The sequence below is a fragment of the Osmerus mordax genome, chromosome 6 (genome assembly GCF_038355195.1).
Source record: "Osmerus mordax isolate fOsmMor3 chromosome 6, fOsmMor3.pri, whole genome shotgun sequence".
Lineage (NCBI taxonomy): Eukaryota > Metazoa > Chordata > Actinopteri > Osmeriformes > Osmeridae > Osmerus > Osmerus mordax.
Genome location: NC_090055.1, coordinates 991,335 through 1,009,689, shown reverse-complemented (window position 1 = coordinate 1,009,689; position 18,355 = coordinate 991,335). Strand labels below are relative to the sequence as shown.

Below are 18,355 nucleotides of genomic sequence, written 5' to 3'. Positions count from 1 at the left end.
AACACCTAGATATTATCACCGGGGGCTCACATTATCTCCATGCTGCATATGGTCTCACCTCTCATTCACCGCTGACACACACACACACTCACACACACACACACGGCACAGTGTAGATACATCAGTATTAGGGATTCCTGCAGCTCTATGTACTGGGGTGTAAATGCAAAAGCTCTGTGGAAACAGATATACTGGATCTGGAATAGTTCTCGTCTGTCACCATCGACGCGCCCGCTGTCTCGACTTGGCACAAGATGCCGCGGGGGGCGGGTGTGTGGACGGGTAACAGCAGGGCTGCCTGCTAGCTGAGCCACAGGAAACAGACTCCAGCTAGGATGCGGTGGTACTGGTATCTCTGGACTGGACTGAAGGACGGGTGGTGTAGGGGGGTCATCTCCTACAGTGCGTGTGCGGGGCGGGATTGAAGGACGGGTGGTGTAGGGGGGTCATATTAAGATGTGGCTGAGCAGGATGAGGATAGGAGAGCCCGTGTCTTCAGACAGACCGCTCTGTAAGATGGTGTGAACAATCCAGTCAGTTTCATGTTGGGTGTCGGCGCTTAATGAAACAGCTCCAGAGGAACGTTCACTGAGATGGACATGTTACTGTGTTGTACAGCTTTTAGTTTTGTGAACAGTGGGCACTTTTCATCCTGTTTTGTCCAACCTGAAGTAAGACACACACACACACACAATCCTGACTGCATAGGCAAGATGATATCTCGGTGACATTCATTAAAGATGCATGCTAAGGCAATATTGCAAACCTCGCCTATCATCCAGAAACGACCAGTCTCAGTGTGTCTTCCAGAGAGAGTTGACACAGGTAATGTTCTCTGCTCTCTTCTGCATCATCAGACTATATAGTATAGCACATCCTGAGTGTATAGCACCATCACATCCTGAGTGTATAGCACCATCACATCCTGAGTGTATAGCACCATCACATCCTGAGTCTATAGCACCCATCACATCCTGAGTCTATAGCACCATCACATCCTGAGTGTATAGCACCATCACATCCTGAGTGTATAGCACCATCACATCCTGAGTGTATAGCAGCATCACATCCTGAGTCTATAGCACCATCACATCCTGAGTCTATAGCACCATCACATCCTGAGTCTATAGCACCATCACATCCTGAGTATAGCACCATCACATCCTGAGTGTATAGCACCATCACATCCTGAGTGTATAGCACCATCACATCCTGAGTGTATAGCACCATCACATCCTGAGTGTATAGCAGCATCACATCCTGAGTCTATAGCACCATCACATCCTGAGTGTATAGCACCATCACATCCTGAGTGTATAGCAGCATCACATCCTGAGTCTATAGCACCATCACATCCTGAGTCTATAGCACCATCACATCCTGAGTCTATAGCACCATCACATCCTGAGTGTATAGCAGCATCACATCCTGAGTCTATAGCACCATCACATCCTGAGTCTATAGCACCATCACATCCTGAGTGTATAGCACCATCACATCCTGAGTATAGCACCATCACATCCTGAGTGTATAGCACCATCAAATCCTGAGTGTATAGCACCATCACATCCTGAGTGTATAGCAACATCACATCCTGAGTGTATAGCACCATCACATCCTCAGTCTATACCATCATCACATCCTGAGTCTATAGCACCATCACATCCTGAGTCTATAGCACCATCACATCCTGAGTCTATAGCACCATCACATCCTGAGTCTATACCATCATCACATCCTGAGTCTATAGCACCATCACATCCTGAGTCTATAGCACCATCACATCCTGAGTCTATAGCACCATCACATCCTGAGTGTATAGCACCATCACATCCTGAGTGTATCACCATGGTTCCTGAGACACAGACATGTGGACACGGGTTGGCAGAGCCTCTCTGGAAGGGCTGAGCAGCCTACTGTTCAGCCCCTGAGAGGGAAAACTCACTGTGTGTGTGTGTGTGTCTGTTGTGTGTGAGAGGGAGAAGGAGAGAGAGAGAGACACACACACAGTTTTTTCTTGTCACCCACCCACATACACGCTCGCACACACAACAGCACAGGCGCACACACACACACGCTATCACATCCCCATCCCCAAGAGATGGTAAAAGCATTAGACCAGCCATAGACTGAGCAGGAGATGGAGAATGCGTTAGCAGAGGAGGGTAGGAGAGGAGGGTAGGATAGGGAAAGAGTCAACAGATTTCAACTCCCAAAACGGCAAGGGAAGGCCCCCAGGGATGGAGGGATGAGGTGAGAGGAGCGAAGGGAGCGAGGGAAGAAAGGATGTCAGCAGGTATTACTATCACTGTCAGGGCCTAGCGTACTGAAGCCCCCCCCACAAACACCCCTGTCTCTCTCTCTGACACACGCACACCCGTCTCTCTCTCTGACACACACACACCCATCTCTCTCTCTGACACACGCACACCCGTCTCTCTCTCTGACACACAAACACCCCTGTCTCTCTCTCTGACACACAAACACCCCTGTCTCTCTCTCTGACACACACACACCCCTGTCTCTCTCTATGACACACACACACCCGTCTCTCTCTCTGACACACGCACACCCCGGTCTCTCTCTCTGACACACACACACACCCGTCTCTCTCTCTGACACACACACCCGTCTCTCTCTCTGACACACAAACACCCCTGTCTCTCTCTCTGACACACACACCCGTCTCTCTCTCTGACACACAAACACCCCAGTCTCTCTCTCTGACACACGCACACCCGTCTCTCTCTCTGACACACACACCCGTCTCTCTCTCTGACACACACACACCCGTCTCTCTCTCTGACACACGCACAACCCGTCTCTCTCTCTGACACACAAACACCCCTGTCTCTCTCTCTGACACACGCACACCCGTCTCTCTCTCTGACACACGCACACCCCGTCTCTCTCTCTGACACACGCACACCCGTCTCTCTCTCTGACACACGCACAACCCGTCTCTCTCTCTGACACACGCACTCCCGTCTCTCTCTCTGACACACGCACACCCGTCTCTCTCTCTGACACACACACACACCGTCTCTCTCTCTGACACACACCCACCCGTCTCTCTCTCTGACACACACCACACCCGTCTCTCTCTCTGACACACACACACACCCGTCTCTCTCTCTGACACACACACACCCGTCTCTCTCTCTGACACACACACACTCGTCTCTCTCTCTGACACACACACACCCGTCTCTCTCTCTGACACACACACACTCTGGCTGTGGAGCCTGTTGGGGAAGTCAGTGAGAATCACACCCCCCTTTAGGACTGACAGTGTTTCCGCGCATCACTGCGCGTGTGTGTGTGTGTATGTGGGGGGGGGAAGCACACACGTTGGCCTTGTCCTGTGTGTATGTGCTCCAAGCCTGTGTGTGGACTGGAGCTGTTTCAACAGACTTCTTGTATGAAATATGAATGGAATGTTGTATGGTTGTACTTACCCAAACACTACACCCTATCTAGGCAGCTTGGATTCTTTGAGGTTGAAAATTAGTGATGGTATTGGTACGTTGGGGTGTGTGTGCATTCAACAATTTATTTAGGTGTGTTATTTGTGTAGCCTAAACCGGTACCACATGAACTTCGTGTTTATTCTGGAAGGTTTTCAGATCCCTTACTGTTTTCTTCTTTCTGCCCTCACCTCACCTCACAATATCTCTCTCTGTCTCTCGGTCTCTCTCTGTCTCTCTCTGTCTCTCGGTCTCTCTCTCTGTCTCTCTGTCCTCTCTCTGTCTGTCTCTCTCTGTCTCTCGGTCTCTCTCTCTGTCTCTCTCTCTGTCTCTCTCTGTCTCTCTCTCTGTCTCTGTCTCTCTCTGTCTGTCTCTCTCTGTCTCTCTGTCTCTCTCTCTCTCTCTCCCCTCTCTCTCTTGCTTTGTTTCTTTTTCACACTCAGTTCAAAGGGCTTTATTGGCATGAAAAACAAATGTTCATATTGCCAAAGCAATGGTGGAATTACAGAAATATTCTGTAATTCCGATACTGATATCGATGTGGAGGGGTTAGATGTGGAGGTCTCATTGATATGAGCGTGCTGCTCTGACGTCCTTGTTTTGTCATTATTTGGGCCACAATCATCTGCCCGTTAGAAGGTTTCATATCCCGGCAGCAGCTGAGCCGTGAGGAGGCAGGAGGAGTTGGCGAGGCGAAGTTCTGCTCGCTTCCAAATCTCCCCAGTCCTGTGGCCTTGAAGCCTGAGAACTCATGAATCTCATTGCAGTGTAGTCATCGCCTCGTCAAAATACTGCTGGAGAAGCGCTTCCATTAGAATCACACCACTAATCTGCAAGCCCACACAAAATCCAACGCTTTGCCTTACAGATCAGGAAAACCTTATGTAGAGGGGAAACCTCACATCTGAGCTGCTTATGGATTAACGCTGGACATGAACTTGTGTGTACGGTTCTATTTTGTGTCATTACAGCGAGAATCAGTAGTTACACATTTGTATTTATCCTTAGTATGCTAACCACACCTGTACTAAAAGAAGCTATAGAAACACACAGTCGTACGAGCACTCCTCCCATGCTGTAATCTAGGGAATTGCTGTTAATTTTATTTAGTAGCAGTCATCTCTAATCCCAAAATAGTCTGATAATTTTAGTTCCCTGTCAGAGAGTCAGGAAGCTGGAGTCTCTCTCTCTCTCTCTCTCTCTCTCTCTCTCTCTCTCTCTCTCTCTCTCTCTCTCTCTCTCTCTCTCTCTCTCTCTCTCTCTCTCTCTCTCTCTCTCTCTCTCTCTCTCTGTATTTTACCTTTATTTCTGTTGTTTGTTTTAGATTTCTGTGGGTCATGATGATGTTTTCTGGAGCGTAGTGTTATGTCCAGCCTACCTTATGGGACCAATAAAGGTGTGTACACGCTGTCTCTCTGGTGATGTGTCTAGACTGGGCAGAAATCATGTCCAGGTCCTGCTTTCTGTCTTAAAACCAAACTACAAGACCAACACAGGCACAGCAGTGCCTTCCTGCTGGCTCCCGCCTCAGCAGTGATTCAGAGAGCAGCGTGTCCTTCTAGGGGCTTCCACTCAACTCTTACTTCCATCACTCATAAAACATTTGATATTTAATATTATTTGTGAGTTGAAACAACTTTCTGACAAAGTGCTCTTAATTTGACCATCCACGCTTGTTCTTTATCGGGAACAGTAGTAGACTGTGTGTGTGTGTTATTGAGAGTGAGAGGCTGGGGGGGCATGTGCGTGACTAGAGCAGGACAAAGCGTGCTGCCTGGGAGCGGGGGGGGCGGGTGCTCCATACCCCCAGTGCACCAAGCGATATGAACCTGACCCATTCTGACGGAGCAAGATGAGCGAGCGAGGGCAGCGTGGACAGGCTGCAAGGGAGCGAGAGAGGGGCGAGAGCGGAGCGAGAGAGGGGCCAGGGGAGTCTCCTGGGACACCAGAGCAGTGACCGTGAAAGTGCTTAGATAAACAGAGGAGAGAGGAGGAGACGGGAGGGGAGGAGCGACGGAGGAGGGGGGGGTGAGAGAACCTTGACGGGGAGGAAATGAGCCCCAGTGAAGATGGAGAGAGAGAGAGAGGGCAGAGAGAGAGAGGGGGAGAGAGAGAGGGGGGGAGGGAAGAACTTTTTAAATAAGCTCACTGAGTGAAACAGGGAAGTTCACTCTCCCTCCTCCTCCTCTTCCTCCCCCTCTCTCCCTCCTCCTCCTCCTCTTCCTCCCCCTCTCTCCCTCCTCCTCCTCTTCCTCCTCCTCCTCTTCCTCCCCCTCTCTCCCTCTTCTTTCTCTCCTTTTGGCACGTAAATTATTCAGACCTGTCGGCCATACTGGGGCAGGATCCTAGTTGTCTAAACGAGGGTGTGTGTGTGTGTGCGTGTGTGCGTGTGTGCGTGTGTGTGTGCGTGCTACCTAAGCCCAAACCATGTGCTAGTTGCTTGGTTCCTACACTAACAACCTCAGAGGCGTCAGACGAGGAAAGGAGAAAAGAACCAGAAAGACACACCTGGGCTGATAACACTGCTTAACAGACCCTGACCTTCGTGTCAGAGAGAGAGGGAGAGGGAGAGAGAGAAGGAGAGCAGGTAGGGAGGAGGAGAGGGGGTAGGGAGGAGGAGAGGGGGTAGGGAGTGTCTGCCCCATCAGAAGTGTGACCCAGTTTGTAAATGATGGATTCTCAAAGCCGGCCCTGATTTATTGGTTTTAGAGTATTTGCTTAGCGAGCGCACCTTTTCACCATGGCGAAGAGTGTGTGTGTGTGTGCCTGTGTGTGTGTTTGTGTGAGATTATGAGTGTGTGTGTGTGTGTGTGTGTGTGTGTGTGTGTGTGTGTGTGTGTGTGTGTGTGTGTGTGTGTGTGTGTGTGTGTGTGTGTGTGTGTGTGTGTGTGTGTGTGTGTGAGATTATGTGTGTGTGTCCTCCCTAACCCAGTTTCACAGGTGGGCTTGGCTGTGCGTCCAGGAGCACATAGGAGGGGAGTGCTGCTTGTCTAACTGATGAGCTAACCTGGAGGGGAGTGCTGCTTGTCTAACTGATGAGCTAACCTGAGTTTGAAACCCCTTCTGCTTGTTTCTGGGATATAACGTGTGTGTGTGTGTGTGTGTGTGTGTGTGCGTGCGTGTGTGTGTGCGTGTGATGGAAGAAGCTACAACATCTGACGCCAGCCATTTGCATGATGTGATGGACTTTGAATGAGCTCATGCACCGCTCAGAAAATGAGCATGTCTGGTAATTGTGCTTCTGTTGTATTTGAAGAACTATAAAATATATAAACTAGGCTATATGCAGGTTTGGCTCCAGCACACCAGTATTTAGGCTCAGAAGCACAGAAAGCCCTCATTACTCTGAGGTCGGGCAAACGGACGGACGGAGGGAGGAAAGGAGGGATGGATGGAGGAGAGGATTGAGGGATGGATGAGTGGAGGAGATGATTGAGGGATGGATGAGTGGGTGGGGCAGAGGCAAGGGCTTGGCTCAAATCCCGGGTCTGGATTGGCTGTCTCCCCGGCAACAGCACGACTGACCTTATTTCACCCCTACATACCCTTTACCCCCCCCCCCACACACACACACACAGACACAGCTCTCATTTGATATTCTGTGTGTTTGGGACAGTGCTGGGAGTGTCTGATATTACTTCTGTCTGGTGTGTGGAGGAATCTTCTGGAAAATGAGTGTGCTGTCACATTGGCTGTGAGTGTGTGTCGTTGTTGCTTATATTTCAGTGTTGGTGTAGGATGTGGGGTGCTGGGTGTAGGGTGTATGTATTTGACCCTGCAGTAGGCCTTCTGACGGAGCGTCCAGAGCATCACAGGAGTGTAGAGCAGCGTGTAGAGCAGGGTGTAGAGCAGCATGTAGAGCAGCGTGTAGAGCAGCGTGTAGAGCAGCGTGTAGAGCAGGGTGTAGAGCAGGGTGTAGAGCAGGGTGTAGAGCAGCGTGTAGAGCAGCGTGCAGGGTGTAGAGCAGCATGTAGAGCAGCGTGTAGAGCAGCGTTGCAGAGCAGGGTGTAGAGCAGCGTGTAGAGCAGCGTGTAGAGCAGGGTGTAGAGCAGCGTGTAGAGCATAGAGCAGTGTGCAGGGTGTAGAGCAGCGTGTAGAGCAGCGTGGTTGGTTCTCATGGTGACAGCACAGTTCTGCATCTCCCTGCTACGGCTGACCCCTGCAGAACACACACACCCTCTCACCCTCACACACCCTCACCCTCACACACCCTCACCCTCACACACACACACACACACCCAGGGGGCCGGACCCTAACAGGCAGAAAATAGGCTCTGCACAGTCACCACCTCTGTTTGAGAGCTCTCGCTGCCTGAGTTCTGCAGGTGTGTGTGTGTGTGTGTGTGTGTGTGTGTGTGTGTGACTCCACACTGATCCACACATGCAGAAAGGCAGACAGTGAAATGGTCCAGAGGTCCTGAGGCTCAAGGTCGTTTAGCATCTCCTGCGGTGTAGAAGTGGAACCAATCGCTTCAGTGAAGCTGAGGACACTCCCGCGGCCAGCTCGCCTCTCTCACACACACACACACACACACACAATCTAAACCCTTCAATATTGCTGTGGGAAGTAGCTCCCGTGTGTGTGTGTGTTTGAGTGTGAAAGCAAATAGGATTTCCACATTATGGAGAGAATATGAAGGATTGGAACTCACACACGTGTACACCACACACACACACATCACATGATGTACTTCCTGTTATCCCTGAAGGAAGTGTGGGAAGTACCACACAAACTCTGTCACACACACACACGCTAAGAGATAGCAGCATTGTGACCTTTCCTGTAAGAGAGGGGCTGACGGATGTGGTAGTATTAGAGGGCCTGAGATGGGGGTGAGAGAGGGTCTTGAGATGGGGACCTGGTGGGGGTGGGGGTGGAAGGACTTATCAGCCAGCTGGGGAGGGAGGAGGTGGGGGCCCCAGATGGTTGCAGGTGGGGGGTAAGTCCTTGTTGTGCGCATGGAGGGCAGTAAGAAGCAGGTTAGTCACAACACGACTGTCTGAGCTGGGAGCGCGGCGTGGGGGGGGGAGATCCAGCCCTTCACATTGTTGTTCAGCAGGGTCACAGAGGGATGGCGTGGTGCGAGAAGAGAGGAGATGGAGAGGGAGGGGGGATGAGCGATGGCTGGAGGAAGAAACCAAGCCAGTGAGGCTGTCTGATGAGCTGGTGATTGAGAGAGAGGGCCAGATATAAAATCACTTGAGATCGACAGATCCAGAGGGAAGGGACGAGGATGTCGGAAACATTGATGAGACTTTGAAGGGCTGATGAGAAGTGATCATTTGGCATCGAATTTTCTTTTTCTCTCAACTCTCTCTGTCTTGGTTTCTCATTCAGTCTCTGTCTCTCTCTGTCTCTCTCTGTCTCTCTCTCTCTCTCTCTGTCTCTCTCTGTCTCTCTCTGTCTCTCTCTCTCTCTGTCCTCTCTCTATGTCTCTCTCTGTCTCTCTATGTCTCTCTCTGTCTCTCTCTCTGTCTCTCTCTGTCTCTCTCTCTGTCTCTCTCTGTCTCTCTCTCTCTGTCTCTCTCTGTCTCTCTCTCTGTCTCTCTCTGTCTCTCTCTGTCTCTCTCTGTCTCTCTCTCTCTCTCTCTGTCTCTCTCTCTCTGTCTCTCTCTGTCTCTCTCTCAGTGGGGCAGGAAGGTTATTTTTCTGTCCGTGATGGAGGGATGGCCTGTGGAGGGAGAGGTCGTTGAAGCGATGGAGACCTTTAGGAAAGAATGTTTTCTCTCTTTTGTTCTTTCCCTCCCCCCCCCCCCTTCATCTCCTCTGTTCTCTCCCTCTTTATTTTTTTCTCTCGCTCTCTTTTTACCCCTCTCTGCATGAAGTCTGTGTTGCAGATTTATCCCCCCATTATTCCCCGGCCCCTCCCTGCCACCAGGCTCTCCGCTGTGATTGGCTGCCAGGGCCGGGCGATAATTACCATTCTAGGAGTTCTCCTCTTACATCAGAAGATCAGTTTGCTCCAGACCCAGAGGTGCTTCCACGCCCCATGTGGCCCCGTACAGCTACCAGAACCCCACAGGCCCTGAGCGTGACGGGGGTGTGTGTGTGTGTGCAGGGGCTGGGGTGATGGGGGGGTGTGTGTGTGCAGGGGCTGGGGGTGATGGGGGGGTGTGTGTGTGCAGGGGCTGGGGGTGATGGGGGGGTGTGTGTGCAGGGGCTGGGGGTGGAGCAGGGCCTCATGCAGGGGCTGTGATCCTGGTTTACATGTTAGCATATCGGGGGTTCACCAGGTTGTAAGGACCTCCACCCTGGGGGGGCTGTCCATCTGGGCCTAGCTACGCCCAACCAAGGTGAGAGTGTTTCCTGCAGACTGGGGGGCCTCCTGGGTGGGGTCGAGGGGCGTGGTGCTGTGACCAGCCATGGAAGACTCAGGACTCCACCAAGCCTTCCAAGCCCCCAGCCCCCGGGACAAACAGCCCCCCTACCTCCTCTGAAACACACGACTGGGTTCAGACTCAAACTCCACGGTGTCCAGGACAGGAAGGGGGCTTGCTTCCTGCTTGTGTGGAACTAAGTGTGTTACTCCTGCCTGCCTGTGTTCTCATGCATACAAGTGTCTGCTGTGCCTGTACAGGAGACAGCCCCTACTACTACTGCGTGCGTAGTATTGTTGGTGTGTGTGTGTGTGTTGGTATGCAGAGCGAGCAGCAGAAGTGTGTGTGTGTGTGTCTGCTCTGTATTCCTGCCGTTGTGTTGGGGGATTGTTGGTTCTTTAATTATTCTCTCATATTAAGGATCAAAGGTCCTGCCGGAGTAAAGCCCCTGCATGTGATTAACACACACACACACACACACACACACACACACACACACACACTCTCTTGAATGAGCTTCACACACAACTTTTACACAACACACTCACGCACCGCACTAATCAATTTTGCCCAATTTAGGATTTAGAAGTGACTCGGGGGTCATTGTCACACGCATGTATCCTTTTAACCACCTTGCATGTGCACCTTGCATGTGGTTAACGCTGGAAAAAATATATTATTATATAGCGTACCATATAAATGCAGCGTGTGTGTGTGTGCCCCTGGCCCCTTGACACATGCCCTACCCCTCTCCAGTGTTCTGACAAATTGGATCTTCTTCCTGTTTTCCTTTGTGCTCTCTTCCTGATTGGCTGTCCTGACATTGTTCTAGAATGTTCCGGAATGTTCTAGAGTAGTCCCCCGGTGCCCTGCTCTGTCATCTCTGCTTTGCGTGCCGGTCGGCTCGCGAGAGAGGAGGATCTGGGTATAATTAGGGAGTTCCTCAACGCACCAGGGCATGAGAGGGAGTGGGAGAGCGCTGGGGAGGAGGGAGACAGGTGCAGGAGGACAGATGAGGACAACCCCAGAGAAGGAGAGGGGAATGACACGCTGACACTTCTCTGTAATTGCCACAAGAGCTCATGGGTTTGACCGAGGCTGGGGGAGAGGAGGGTGTGGAGGAGAGGGGGTGAGGGTGGAGGGGAGAAGGTGGAGGAGAGGGGGTTAGGGTGGAGGGGAGAAGGTGGAGGAGAGGGGGGCAGTGAGGGGCAGAATGGAGACCTGAGGAAAGTAGAGGATTCAAAGAAAGGAGAGGTGGTGAAGCGCATACTGCAGTCATCTGAAGAAAAGGTGAACAAAGAAAAAGAGCAACCAGGGAGGGAGAGAAGGATGAGAGAGAGTGAGGGAGGGGGAGGGGGAGGAGAGAGAGAAGGTGAGAGGGAGAGGGAGAAGGAGAGAGGGGGGATAGAGAGAGGAGAGAGAGGGAGGGAGGGAGAGAGAGAGAAGGTGAGAGGGAGAGGGAGAAGGAGAGAGGGGGAGAGAGAGAGGGAGAGAGAGGGGGAGAGGGGGAGAGAGAGAGAGAGGGGAGGGGGGGAGAGAGAAAGGGAGAAGGAGAGAGAGGGAGAGAGGGAGAGGGGAGAGAGGGAGGGAGGGAGAGGGAGGAGAGGAGGGAGAGAGGGAGGGAGAGGAGTTGTGATGAGTGACGCACTCTCCAGGTAGTGTACCATGTAAACATACCCATCATCACACATATACTTTCACATACATGCACACACACACACAGCTAAATATATCACCGCCTCTGACTCGAACACAGGTAGAAAAAGAACAAAACCATGGAGAAAGCTGCCGTGTGTGTTCATGTTATTTACTGAAAGTCTTTTTAGTCTGTCACTCCGACACAGAGCGAAAATGTAATACTGCTACATATGGTTGCCTGAAGGGGAAGAACACACACACACTGTATTGATCACTCATGGCTGTGTTGGTGTGTGTGTGTTTGCCAGCGTCTGTTTGTGTCCAGAATGAGTGATCCGGGGTCGATGCTGCCCCTCCTGTTGATCGATCACCGATATAGTGAGGCAGCTATGGATCAGCAGGCCTGTCTGAAGACTGTTCCACTATCACCTCCCTGTGTTCCACTATCACCTCCCTGTGTTCCCCTATCACCTCCCTGTGTTCCACTATCACCTCCCCTGTGTTCCCCTATCACCTCCCTGTGTTCCACTATCACCTCCCTGTGTTCCCCTATCACCTCCTTGTGTTCCACTATCACCTCCCTGTGTTCCACTATCACCTCCCTGTGTTCCCCTATCACCTCCCTGTGTTCCCCTATCACCTCCCAGTGTTCCACTATCACCTCCCTGTGTTCCTCTATCACCTCCCTGTGTTCCACTATCACCTCCCTAGTGTTCCACTATCACCTCCCTTGTGTTTCCTCTATCACCTCCCTGTGTTCCACTATCACCTCCCTGTGTTCCACTATCACCTCCCTGTGTTCCACTATCACCTCCCTGTGTTCCACTATCACCTCCCTGGGTTCCCCTATCACCTCCCTGTGTTCCACTATCACCTCCCTGTGTTCACTATCACCTCCCTGTGTTCCCCTATCACCTCCCTGTGTTCCCCTATCACCTCCCTGTGTTCCTCTATCACCTCCCTGTGTTCCACTATCACCTCCCTGTGTTCCCCTATCACCTCCCTGTGTTCCACTATCACCTCCCTGTGTTCCTCTATCACCTCCCTGTGTTCCCCTATCACCTCCCTGTGTTCCCCTATCACCTCCTAATTTAATCATCTATTCTCCTCCCTCTTTCCCTTCCTCTCTCTATCTGTGATACACTCCTCTGTTAATCCATCTTATTCTCTCTCTTCTTGTCATGTCTTTTTGTACATTTCATTTTCTTTCATCTCCTCTGATGTCCTGTGCATTCTACTTTTTTCTTTTTTCATTTTGTTTTCCTTTTCTTTGTCCACTGACTAAACTGGAGCCCAGTCCCCCCCCCCCTCCCTCTCTCCATGCTACTCCCCCCCTCATCTCTCCCTCCTTTATCCTTCACTGGCTCCCTGCCCTCCTCCTCTTGCCCTCCCTCGCTCTGTCGCTCCTCTATAAAAGACTCCCACTGACAGACCTGAACCTGAACGAGACACCCATCCTGTCTTTTCTCCCCCTTCTGTCTCTCCCTCTCTGTCCCCCACTCTCCCTCAACCTCTCTCCGTCTCCCCCGCCTCTCTGTCCAGCCTCCCCATTCTCCTCTCTCCTGTGCTCAGTGTGGTGAGGAGACCAATTAAAGTCCATCTCTCCTCTCGTTCTCCTCCTCTCTTCCTCTTCTCTTCTCTCTTCTTACTAAGTTTGTATTCAGACTCTCAAGGGTCACTAATTAAAACATAAAACCTCTTTCTCTACTTCTGTCTTTCTGATTCTTTACCCCCCCCTCTAACTTCTGCCTTAATTTACCTTTCCAGATCTCTCTCTCCTATCTGTCTCTCACTCTCCTCGCTGTCTCTCTCTCTCCTATCTGTCTCTCTCCTATCTGTCTCTCTCTCTCCTATCTGTCTCTCTCTCTCCTCCCTGTATCTCTCTCTCCTATCTGTCTCTCTCTCTCCTATCTGTCTCTCTCTCTCCTCCCTGTCTCTCTCTCTCCTATCTGTCTCTCTCTCCTATCTGTCTCTCTCTCTCCTCCCTGTCTCTCTCTCTCCTATCTGTCTCTCTCTCTCCTATCTGTCTCTCTCTCCTCCGTCTTTCTCTTTCACACACACTTTTCATCCATTCATCAGTACCCTCGTGCTTCTTATAACGCTCCCTCTGTTTCTCTCCCTCATCTTTCACTCCTCCCTCTCTCCATCCCCAAATTACAATCTCTGTCTCAACACATGCTTCAGTCCTCCCTCCTGTCTCACTGTCCTCGATGCTTCTCTCTCCTGTCTCACTGTCCTCGAGCTTTCTCCCTCCTGTCTCACTGTCTCGATGCTTCTCCCTCTGTCTCACTGTCCTCGATGCTTCTCCCTCCTGTCTCACTGTCCTCGATGCTTCTCTCTCCTGTCTCACTGTCCTCGATGCTTCTCTCTCCTGTCTCACTGTCCTCGATGCTTCTCTCTCCTGTCTCACTGTCCTCGATGCTTCTCTCCCCTGTCTCACTGTCCTCGATGCTTCTCTCCCCTGTCTCACTGTCCTCGATGCTTCTCTCTCCTGTCTCACTGTCCTCGATGCTTCTCTCTCCTGTCTCACTGTCCTCGATGCTTCTCTCTCCTGTCTCACTGTCCTCGATGCTTCTCTCTCCTGTCTGTCTGGGGAGCTGGGACAAAGAAACACTAGACAGGAGCAGGCATGAGGCAGTCGTCTAGACATATGGACCTGTCTCTCTCTCTGTCTCTCCCTCTCTTGAGGAAAGTTTAGCGTTTGCTCCTCTGCTGTGCTGATCACCCCACAACCCTCAGTGCTGCGGAGGCTGATGGCTGATGCCTGGCCCCAATGTTATTTAGCCTAAAACTAGTCAGGCTTGACTAGAGGCCCACGTGTGTATGTTTGTGTGTGTGTGTGTACTCTGTTCTCTTGCAGATTCTTAATTAGCATATATGAAGAATTACTGTTGTCCCGTGTCTTCACATTTCTATCTCTCTCCCTCCCTATCTCTCTCCTCTCTCTGTATCTCTCTCCCTCCCTCCCTTGCTCCGTCTCTCCTTCCCTCTCTCTCTGTGTCTCTCTCTCTCTCTCTCTCTCTCTCTCTCTCTCTGTTGCTTTTGCTTAGCAGTGTCACTGTATCGTTTCTGAGTATCAGATCTCAAAACAAATAACACACACACACTGCTACTTCATCATACCTTGGAATCGTTAGGTGGAATATTGATGGGCCATCCATCCATCTCTTCCTGTCTCTCCCTTCCTCCAGGCCCGTAGTAAAATAGAGCACCTATAAATCTCCAACCCTCTCTCCCTCCCTTTCTGGGAATCTGACAGAGATAATGTGGGACCGTTCTGATGTGTATTAATCATTAATGTCTCTCTCTCTCCTCTCTCTCCCCTTTCTTTCTCTCATTCTATCTCTCTGTCTCCCCTGTCTCTCTCTCGCTCACTCCTTCTCTCCCACACACTCTCTTTATCTTTCCCTCTCTCAGGTTAATAGAAGGCGATCTGTCCATCCAGGTGAATCTGAACGACTACCTGGACATCTACTGTCCCCACTCCCCCATCCAGGAGGGCGGCGCTGCAGGCCAGCCCCACACCGCTGGCGCTGTACCTGGTGGCGGAGGCGGGCTTCCAGGGCTGCGTGGAGACGAGGGGAGCCACCAAGCGCTGGGAGTGCAACTCCCCCATGCCCCCCTCGGACCGCTGCGCTTCTCAGAGAAGGTCCCAGCGCTTCACTCCCTTCTCCCTCGCTTCGAGTTCCTGCCGGGACACCACTACTACTACAGCTGTGAGTGTGTGTGCGTGTGTGTGTTGCGTGTGTGTGTGTGTGTGTGTGTGAGAATGCTTAACTGACACTTTTTATTTATGAAGACTAGGCTTTGAGCGTTTCCAGTAAGCAAGCATGTGTTTCCTATATCCGCGTGTGGGATTATACCAGTGAGATATGTTTTGAAGTCTCTAAACCCGTAGAATTACAGAGGAGACTCGAAAGGAGAACAGGGGCCCTTCTCCTGGTCCCCCGCCCCCCTCCGCCCCCCTCCGCCCCTCTCATCTGTTTCCAACCACCAGGGGTAAGAGGAGGGAGGGAGGAAGGAGGGGTGGTGGGTCTTTTTGGCTGTAAAATCAGTTGACAGTTTTTTCTGTTTTTTCTTTTATTTTTCTACTTCAACTTCTGGTCTACGTCCAGACAAGGAGGAGACACACACAAACATCAGAGAGTGAAAGAATGCGAGTCAGGGAGAGGGGGGAGGGGAGGGCGAGGGGAGGGGGGGGGGGCAACAAAGAGGCAAACAAAGGGACACCAAGAGTAGGTGGAAAAAAATGGAGATCAATAAGGAACGACAGAAGAAAGGAGAGAGAGAGAAGCAGACGGATGTAGAGGAGAGAGGGAGAGAGGGAGGATCGACATAGTCCGACAGTAGAGGAAGGGAGGGGGGCGTTCGAGGGAGGACGAGTGAGAGGAATACACGTGGAAAGAGAAAAGAGGGAGAGACCAGAGGAAGGGATGAGACGGAGGGAAAGAAAGAATCTTTACATAAATTACTGTTGCAGTCGGCAGGACAATGGTGCATTGTCAAAGCAGGAGAGAGCTCTCTCACACACGCAAACACACACACGCAAACACACACACACACACATTGGGCCGTTGTGGTTGTGCAGTGCCAGGCATGGGAAAATAACAATGGTACTCTCCCACATTCTGCCACACTGAGCTACGTGTATGTGTGTGTGTGTGTGTGTGTGTGTGTGTGTGTGTGTGTGTGTGTGTGCGTGTGCGCGTGTGTGTTCCTGTTGAGTCCACAACTGAGATAATGCGTAGAGTAGGCTTGGTCCAAATGAGTGTCTGGGCTGGTCTGAATGGGCCTGCAGTACTGGGGCACTGTCTGAATGGGCCTGCAGTACTGGGGCACTGTTCTGAATGGGCCTGCAGTACTGGGGCACTGTTCTGAATGGGCCTGCAGTACTGGGGCACTGTTCTGAATGGGCCTGCAGTACTGGGGCACTGTTCTGAATGGGCCTGCAGTACTGGGGCACTGTTCTGAATGGGCCTGCAGTACTGGGGCACTGTTCTGAATGGGCCTGCAGTACTGGGGCACTGTTCTGAATGGGCCTGCAGTACTGGGGCACTGTTCTGAATGGGCTGCAGTACTTGGGGCACTGTTCTGAATGGGCCTGCAGTACTGGGGCACTGTTCTGAATGGGCCTGCAGTACTGGGCACTGTTCTGAATGGCCTGCAGTACTGGGGCACTGTTCCTTGAATGGGCCTGCAGTACTGGGGCACTGTTCTGAATGGGCCTGCAGTACTGGGGCACTGTTCTGAATGGCCTGCAGTACTGGGGCACTGTTCTGAATGGGCCTGCAGTACTGGGGCACTGTTCTGAATGGGCCTGCAGTACTGGGGGCACTGTTCTGAATGGGGCCTGCAGTACTGGGGCACTGTTCTGAATGGGCTGCAGTACTGGGCACTGTTCTGAATGGGCCTGCAGTACTGGGGCACTGTTCTGAATGGGCCTGCAGTACTGGGGCACTGTTCTGAATGGGCCTGCAGTACTGGGGCACTGTTCTGAATGGGCCTGCAGTACTGGGGCACTGTTCTGAATGGGCCTGCAGTACTGGGGCACTGTTTCTGAATGGCCTGCAGTACTGGGGCACTGTTCTGAATGGGCCTGCAGTACTGGGGCACTGTTCTGAATGGGCCTGCAGTACTGGGGCACATGTTCTGATGGGCCTGCAAGTACTGGGGCCACTGTTCTGAATGGTCCTGCAGTACTGGGGCACTGTTACACTGAATGGGCCTCGCAGTACTGGGGCACTGTTCATGGAATGGCACTGTTCTGAATGGGCCTGCAGTACTGGGGCACTGTTCTGAATGGGCCTGCAGTACTGGGGCACTGTTCTGAATGGGCCTGCAGTACTGGGGCACTGTTCTGAATGGGCCTGCAGTACTGGGGCACTGTTCTGAATGGGCCTGCAGTACTGGGGCACTGTTCTGAATGGGCCTGCAGTACTGGGGCACTGTTCTGAATGGGCCTGCAGTACTGGGGCACTGTTCTGAATGGGCCTGCAGTACTGGGGCACTGTTCTGAATGGGCCTGCAGTACTGGGGCACTGTTCTGAATGGGCCTGCAGTACTGGGGCACTGTTCTGAATGGGCCTGCAGTACTGGGGCACTGTTCTGAATGGGCCTGCAGTGCTGGGGCACTGTTCTGAATGGGCCTGCAGTGCTGGGGCACTGTTCTGAATGGGCCTGCAGTGCTGGGGCACTGTTCTGAATGGGCCTGCAGTGCTGGGGCACTGTTCTGAATGGGCCTGCAGTGCTGGGGCACTGTTCTGAATGGGCCTGCAGTGCTGGGGCACTGTTCTGAATGGGCCTGCAGTGCTGGGGCACTGTTCTGAATGGGCCTGCAGTGCTGGGGCACTGTTCTGAATGGGCCTGCAGTGCTGGGGCACTGTTCTGAATGGGCCTGCAGTGCTGGGGCACTGTTCTGAATGGGCCTGCAGTGCTGGGGCACTGTTCTGAATGGGCCTGCAGTGCTGGGGCACTGTTCTGAATGGGCCTGCAGTGCTGGGGCACTGTTCTGAATGGGCCTGCAGTGCTGGGGCACTGTTCTGAATGGGCCTGCAGTGCTGGGGCACTGTTCTGAATGGGCCTGCAGTGCTGGGGCACTGTTCTGAATGGGCCTGCAGTGCTGGGGCACTGTTCTGAATGGGCCTGCAGTGCTGGGGCACTGTTCTGAATGGGCCTGCAGTGCTGGGGCACTGTTCTGAATGGGCCTGCAGTGCTGGGGCACTGTTCTGAATGGGCCTGCAGTGCTGGGGCACTGTTCTGAATGGGCCTGCAGTGCTGGGGCACTGTTCTGAATGGGCCTGCAGTGCTGGGGCACTGTTCTGAATGGGCCTGCAGTGCTGGGGCACTGTTCTGAATGGGCCTGCAGTGCTGGGGCACTGTTCTGAATGGGCCTGCAGTGCTGGGGCACTGTTCTGAATGGGCCTGCAGTGCTG

The 18,355-nt window shown here is 52.3% G+C and overlaps 1 protein-coding gene across 1 annotated transcript in view; it reads left to right on the top strand.

Moving 5' to 3' along the window:
• The window catches only part of si:dkey-246i14.3 (ephrin A4), a 39,657-nt gene that overhangs the window by 9,018 nt on the left and 12,284 nt on the right, over nucleotides 1–18,355 (top strand). The window contains 3 exon segments of the mRNA XM_067237327.1: nucleotides 14,841–14,949; nucleotides 14,951–15,029; nucleotides 15,032–15,139. Coding sequence (XP_067093428.1) covers nucleotides 14,841–14,949; nucleotides 14,951–15,029; nucleotides 15,032–15,139 — 296 coding nt within the window.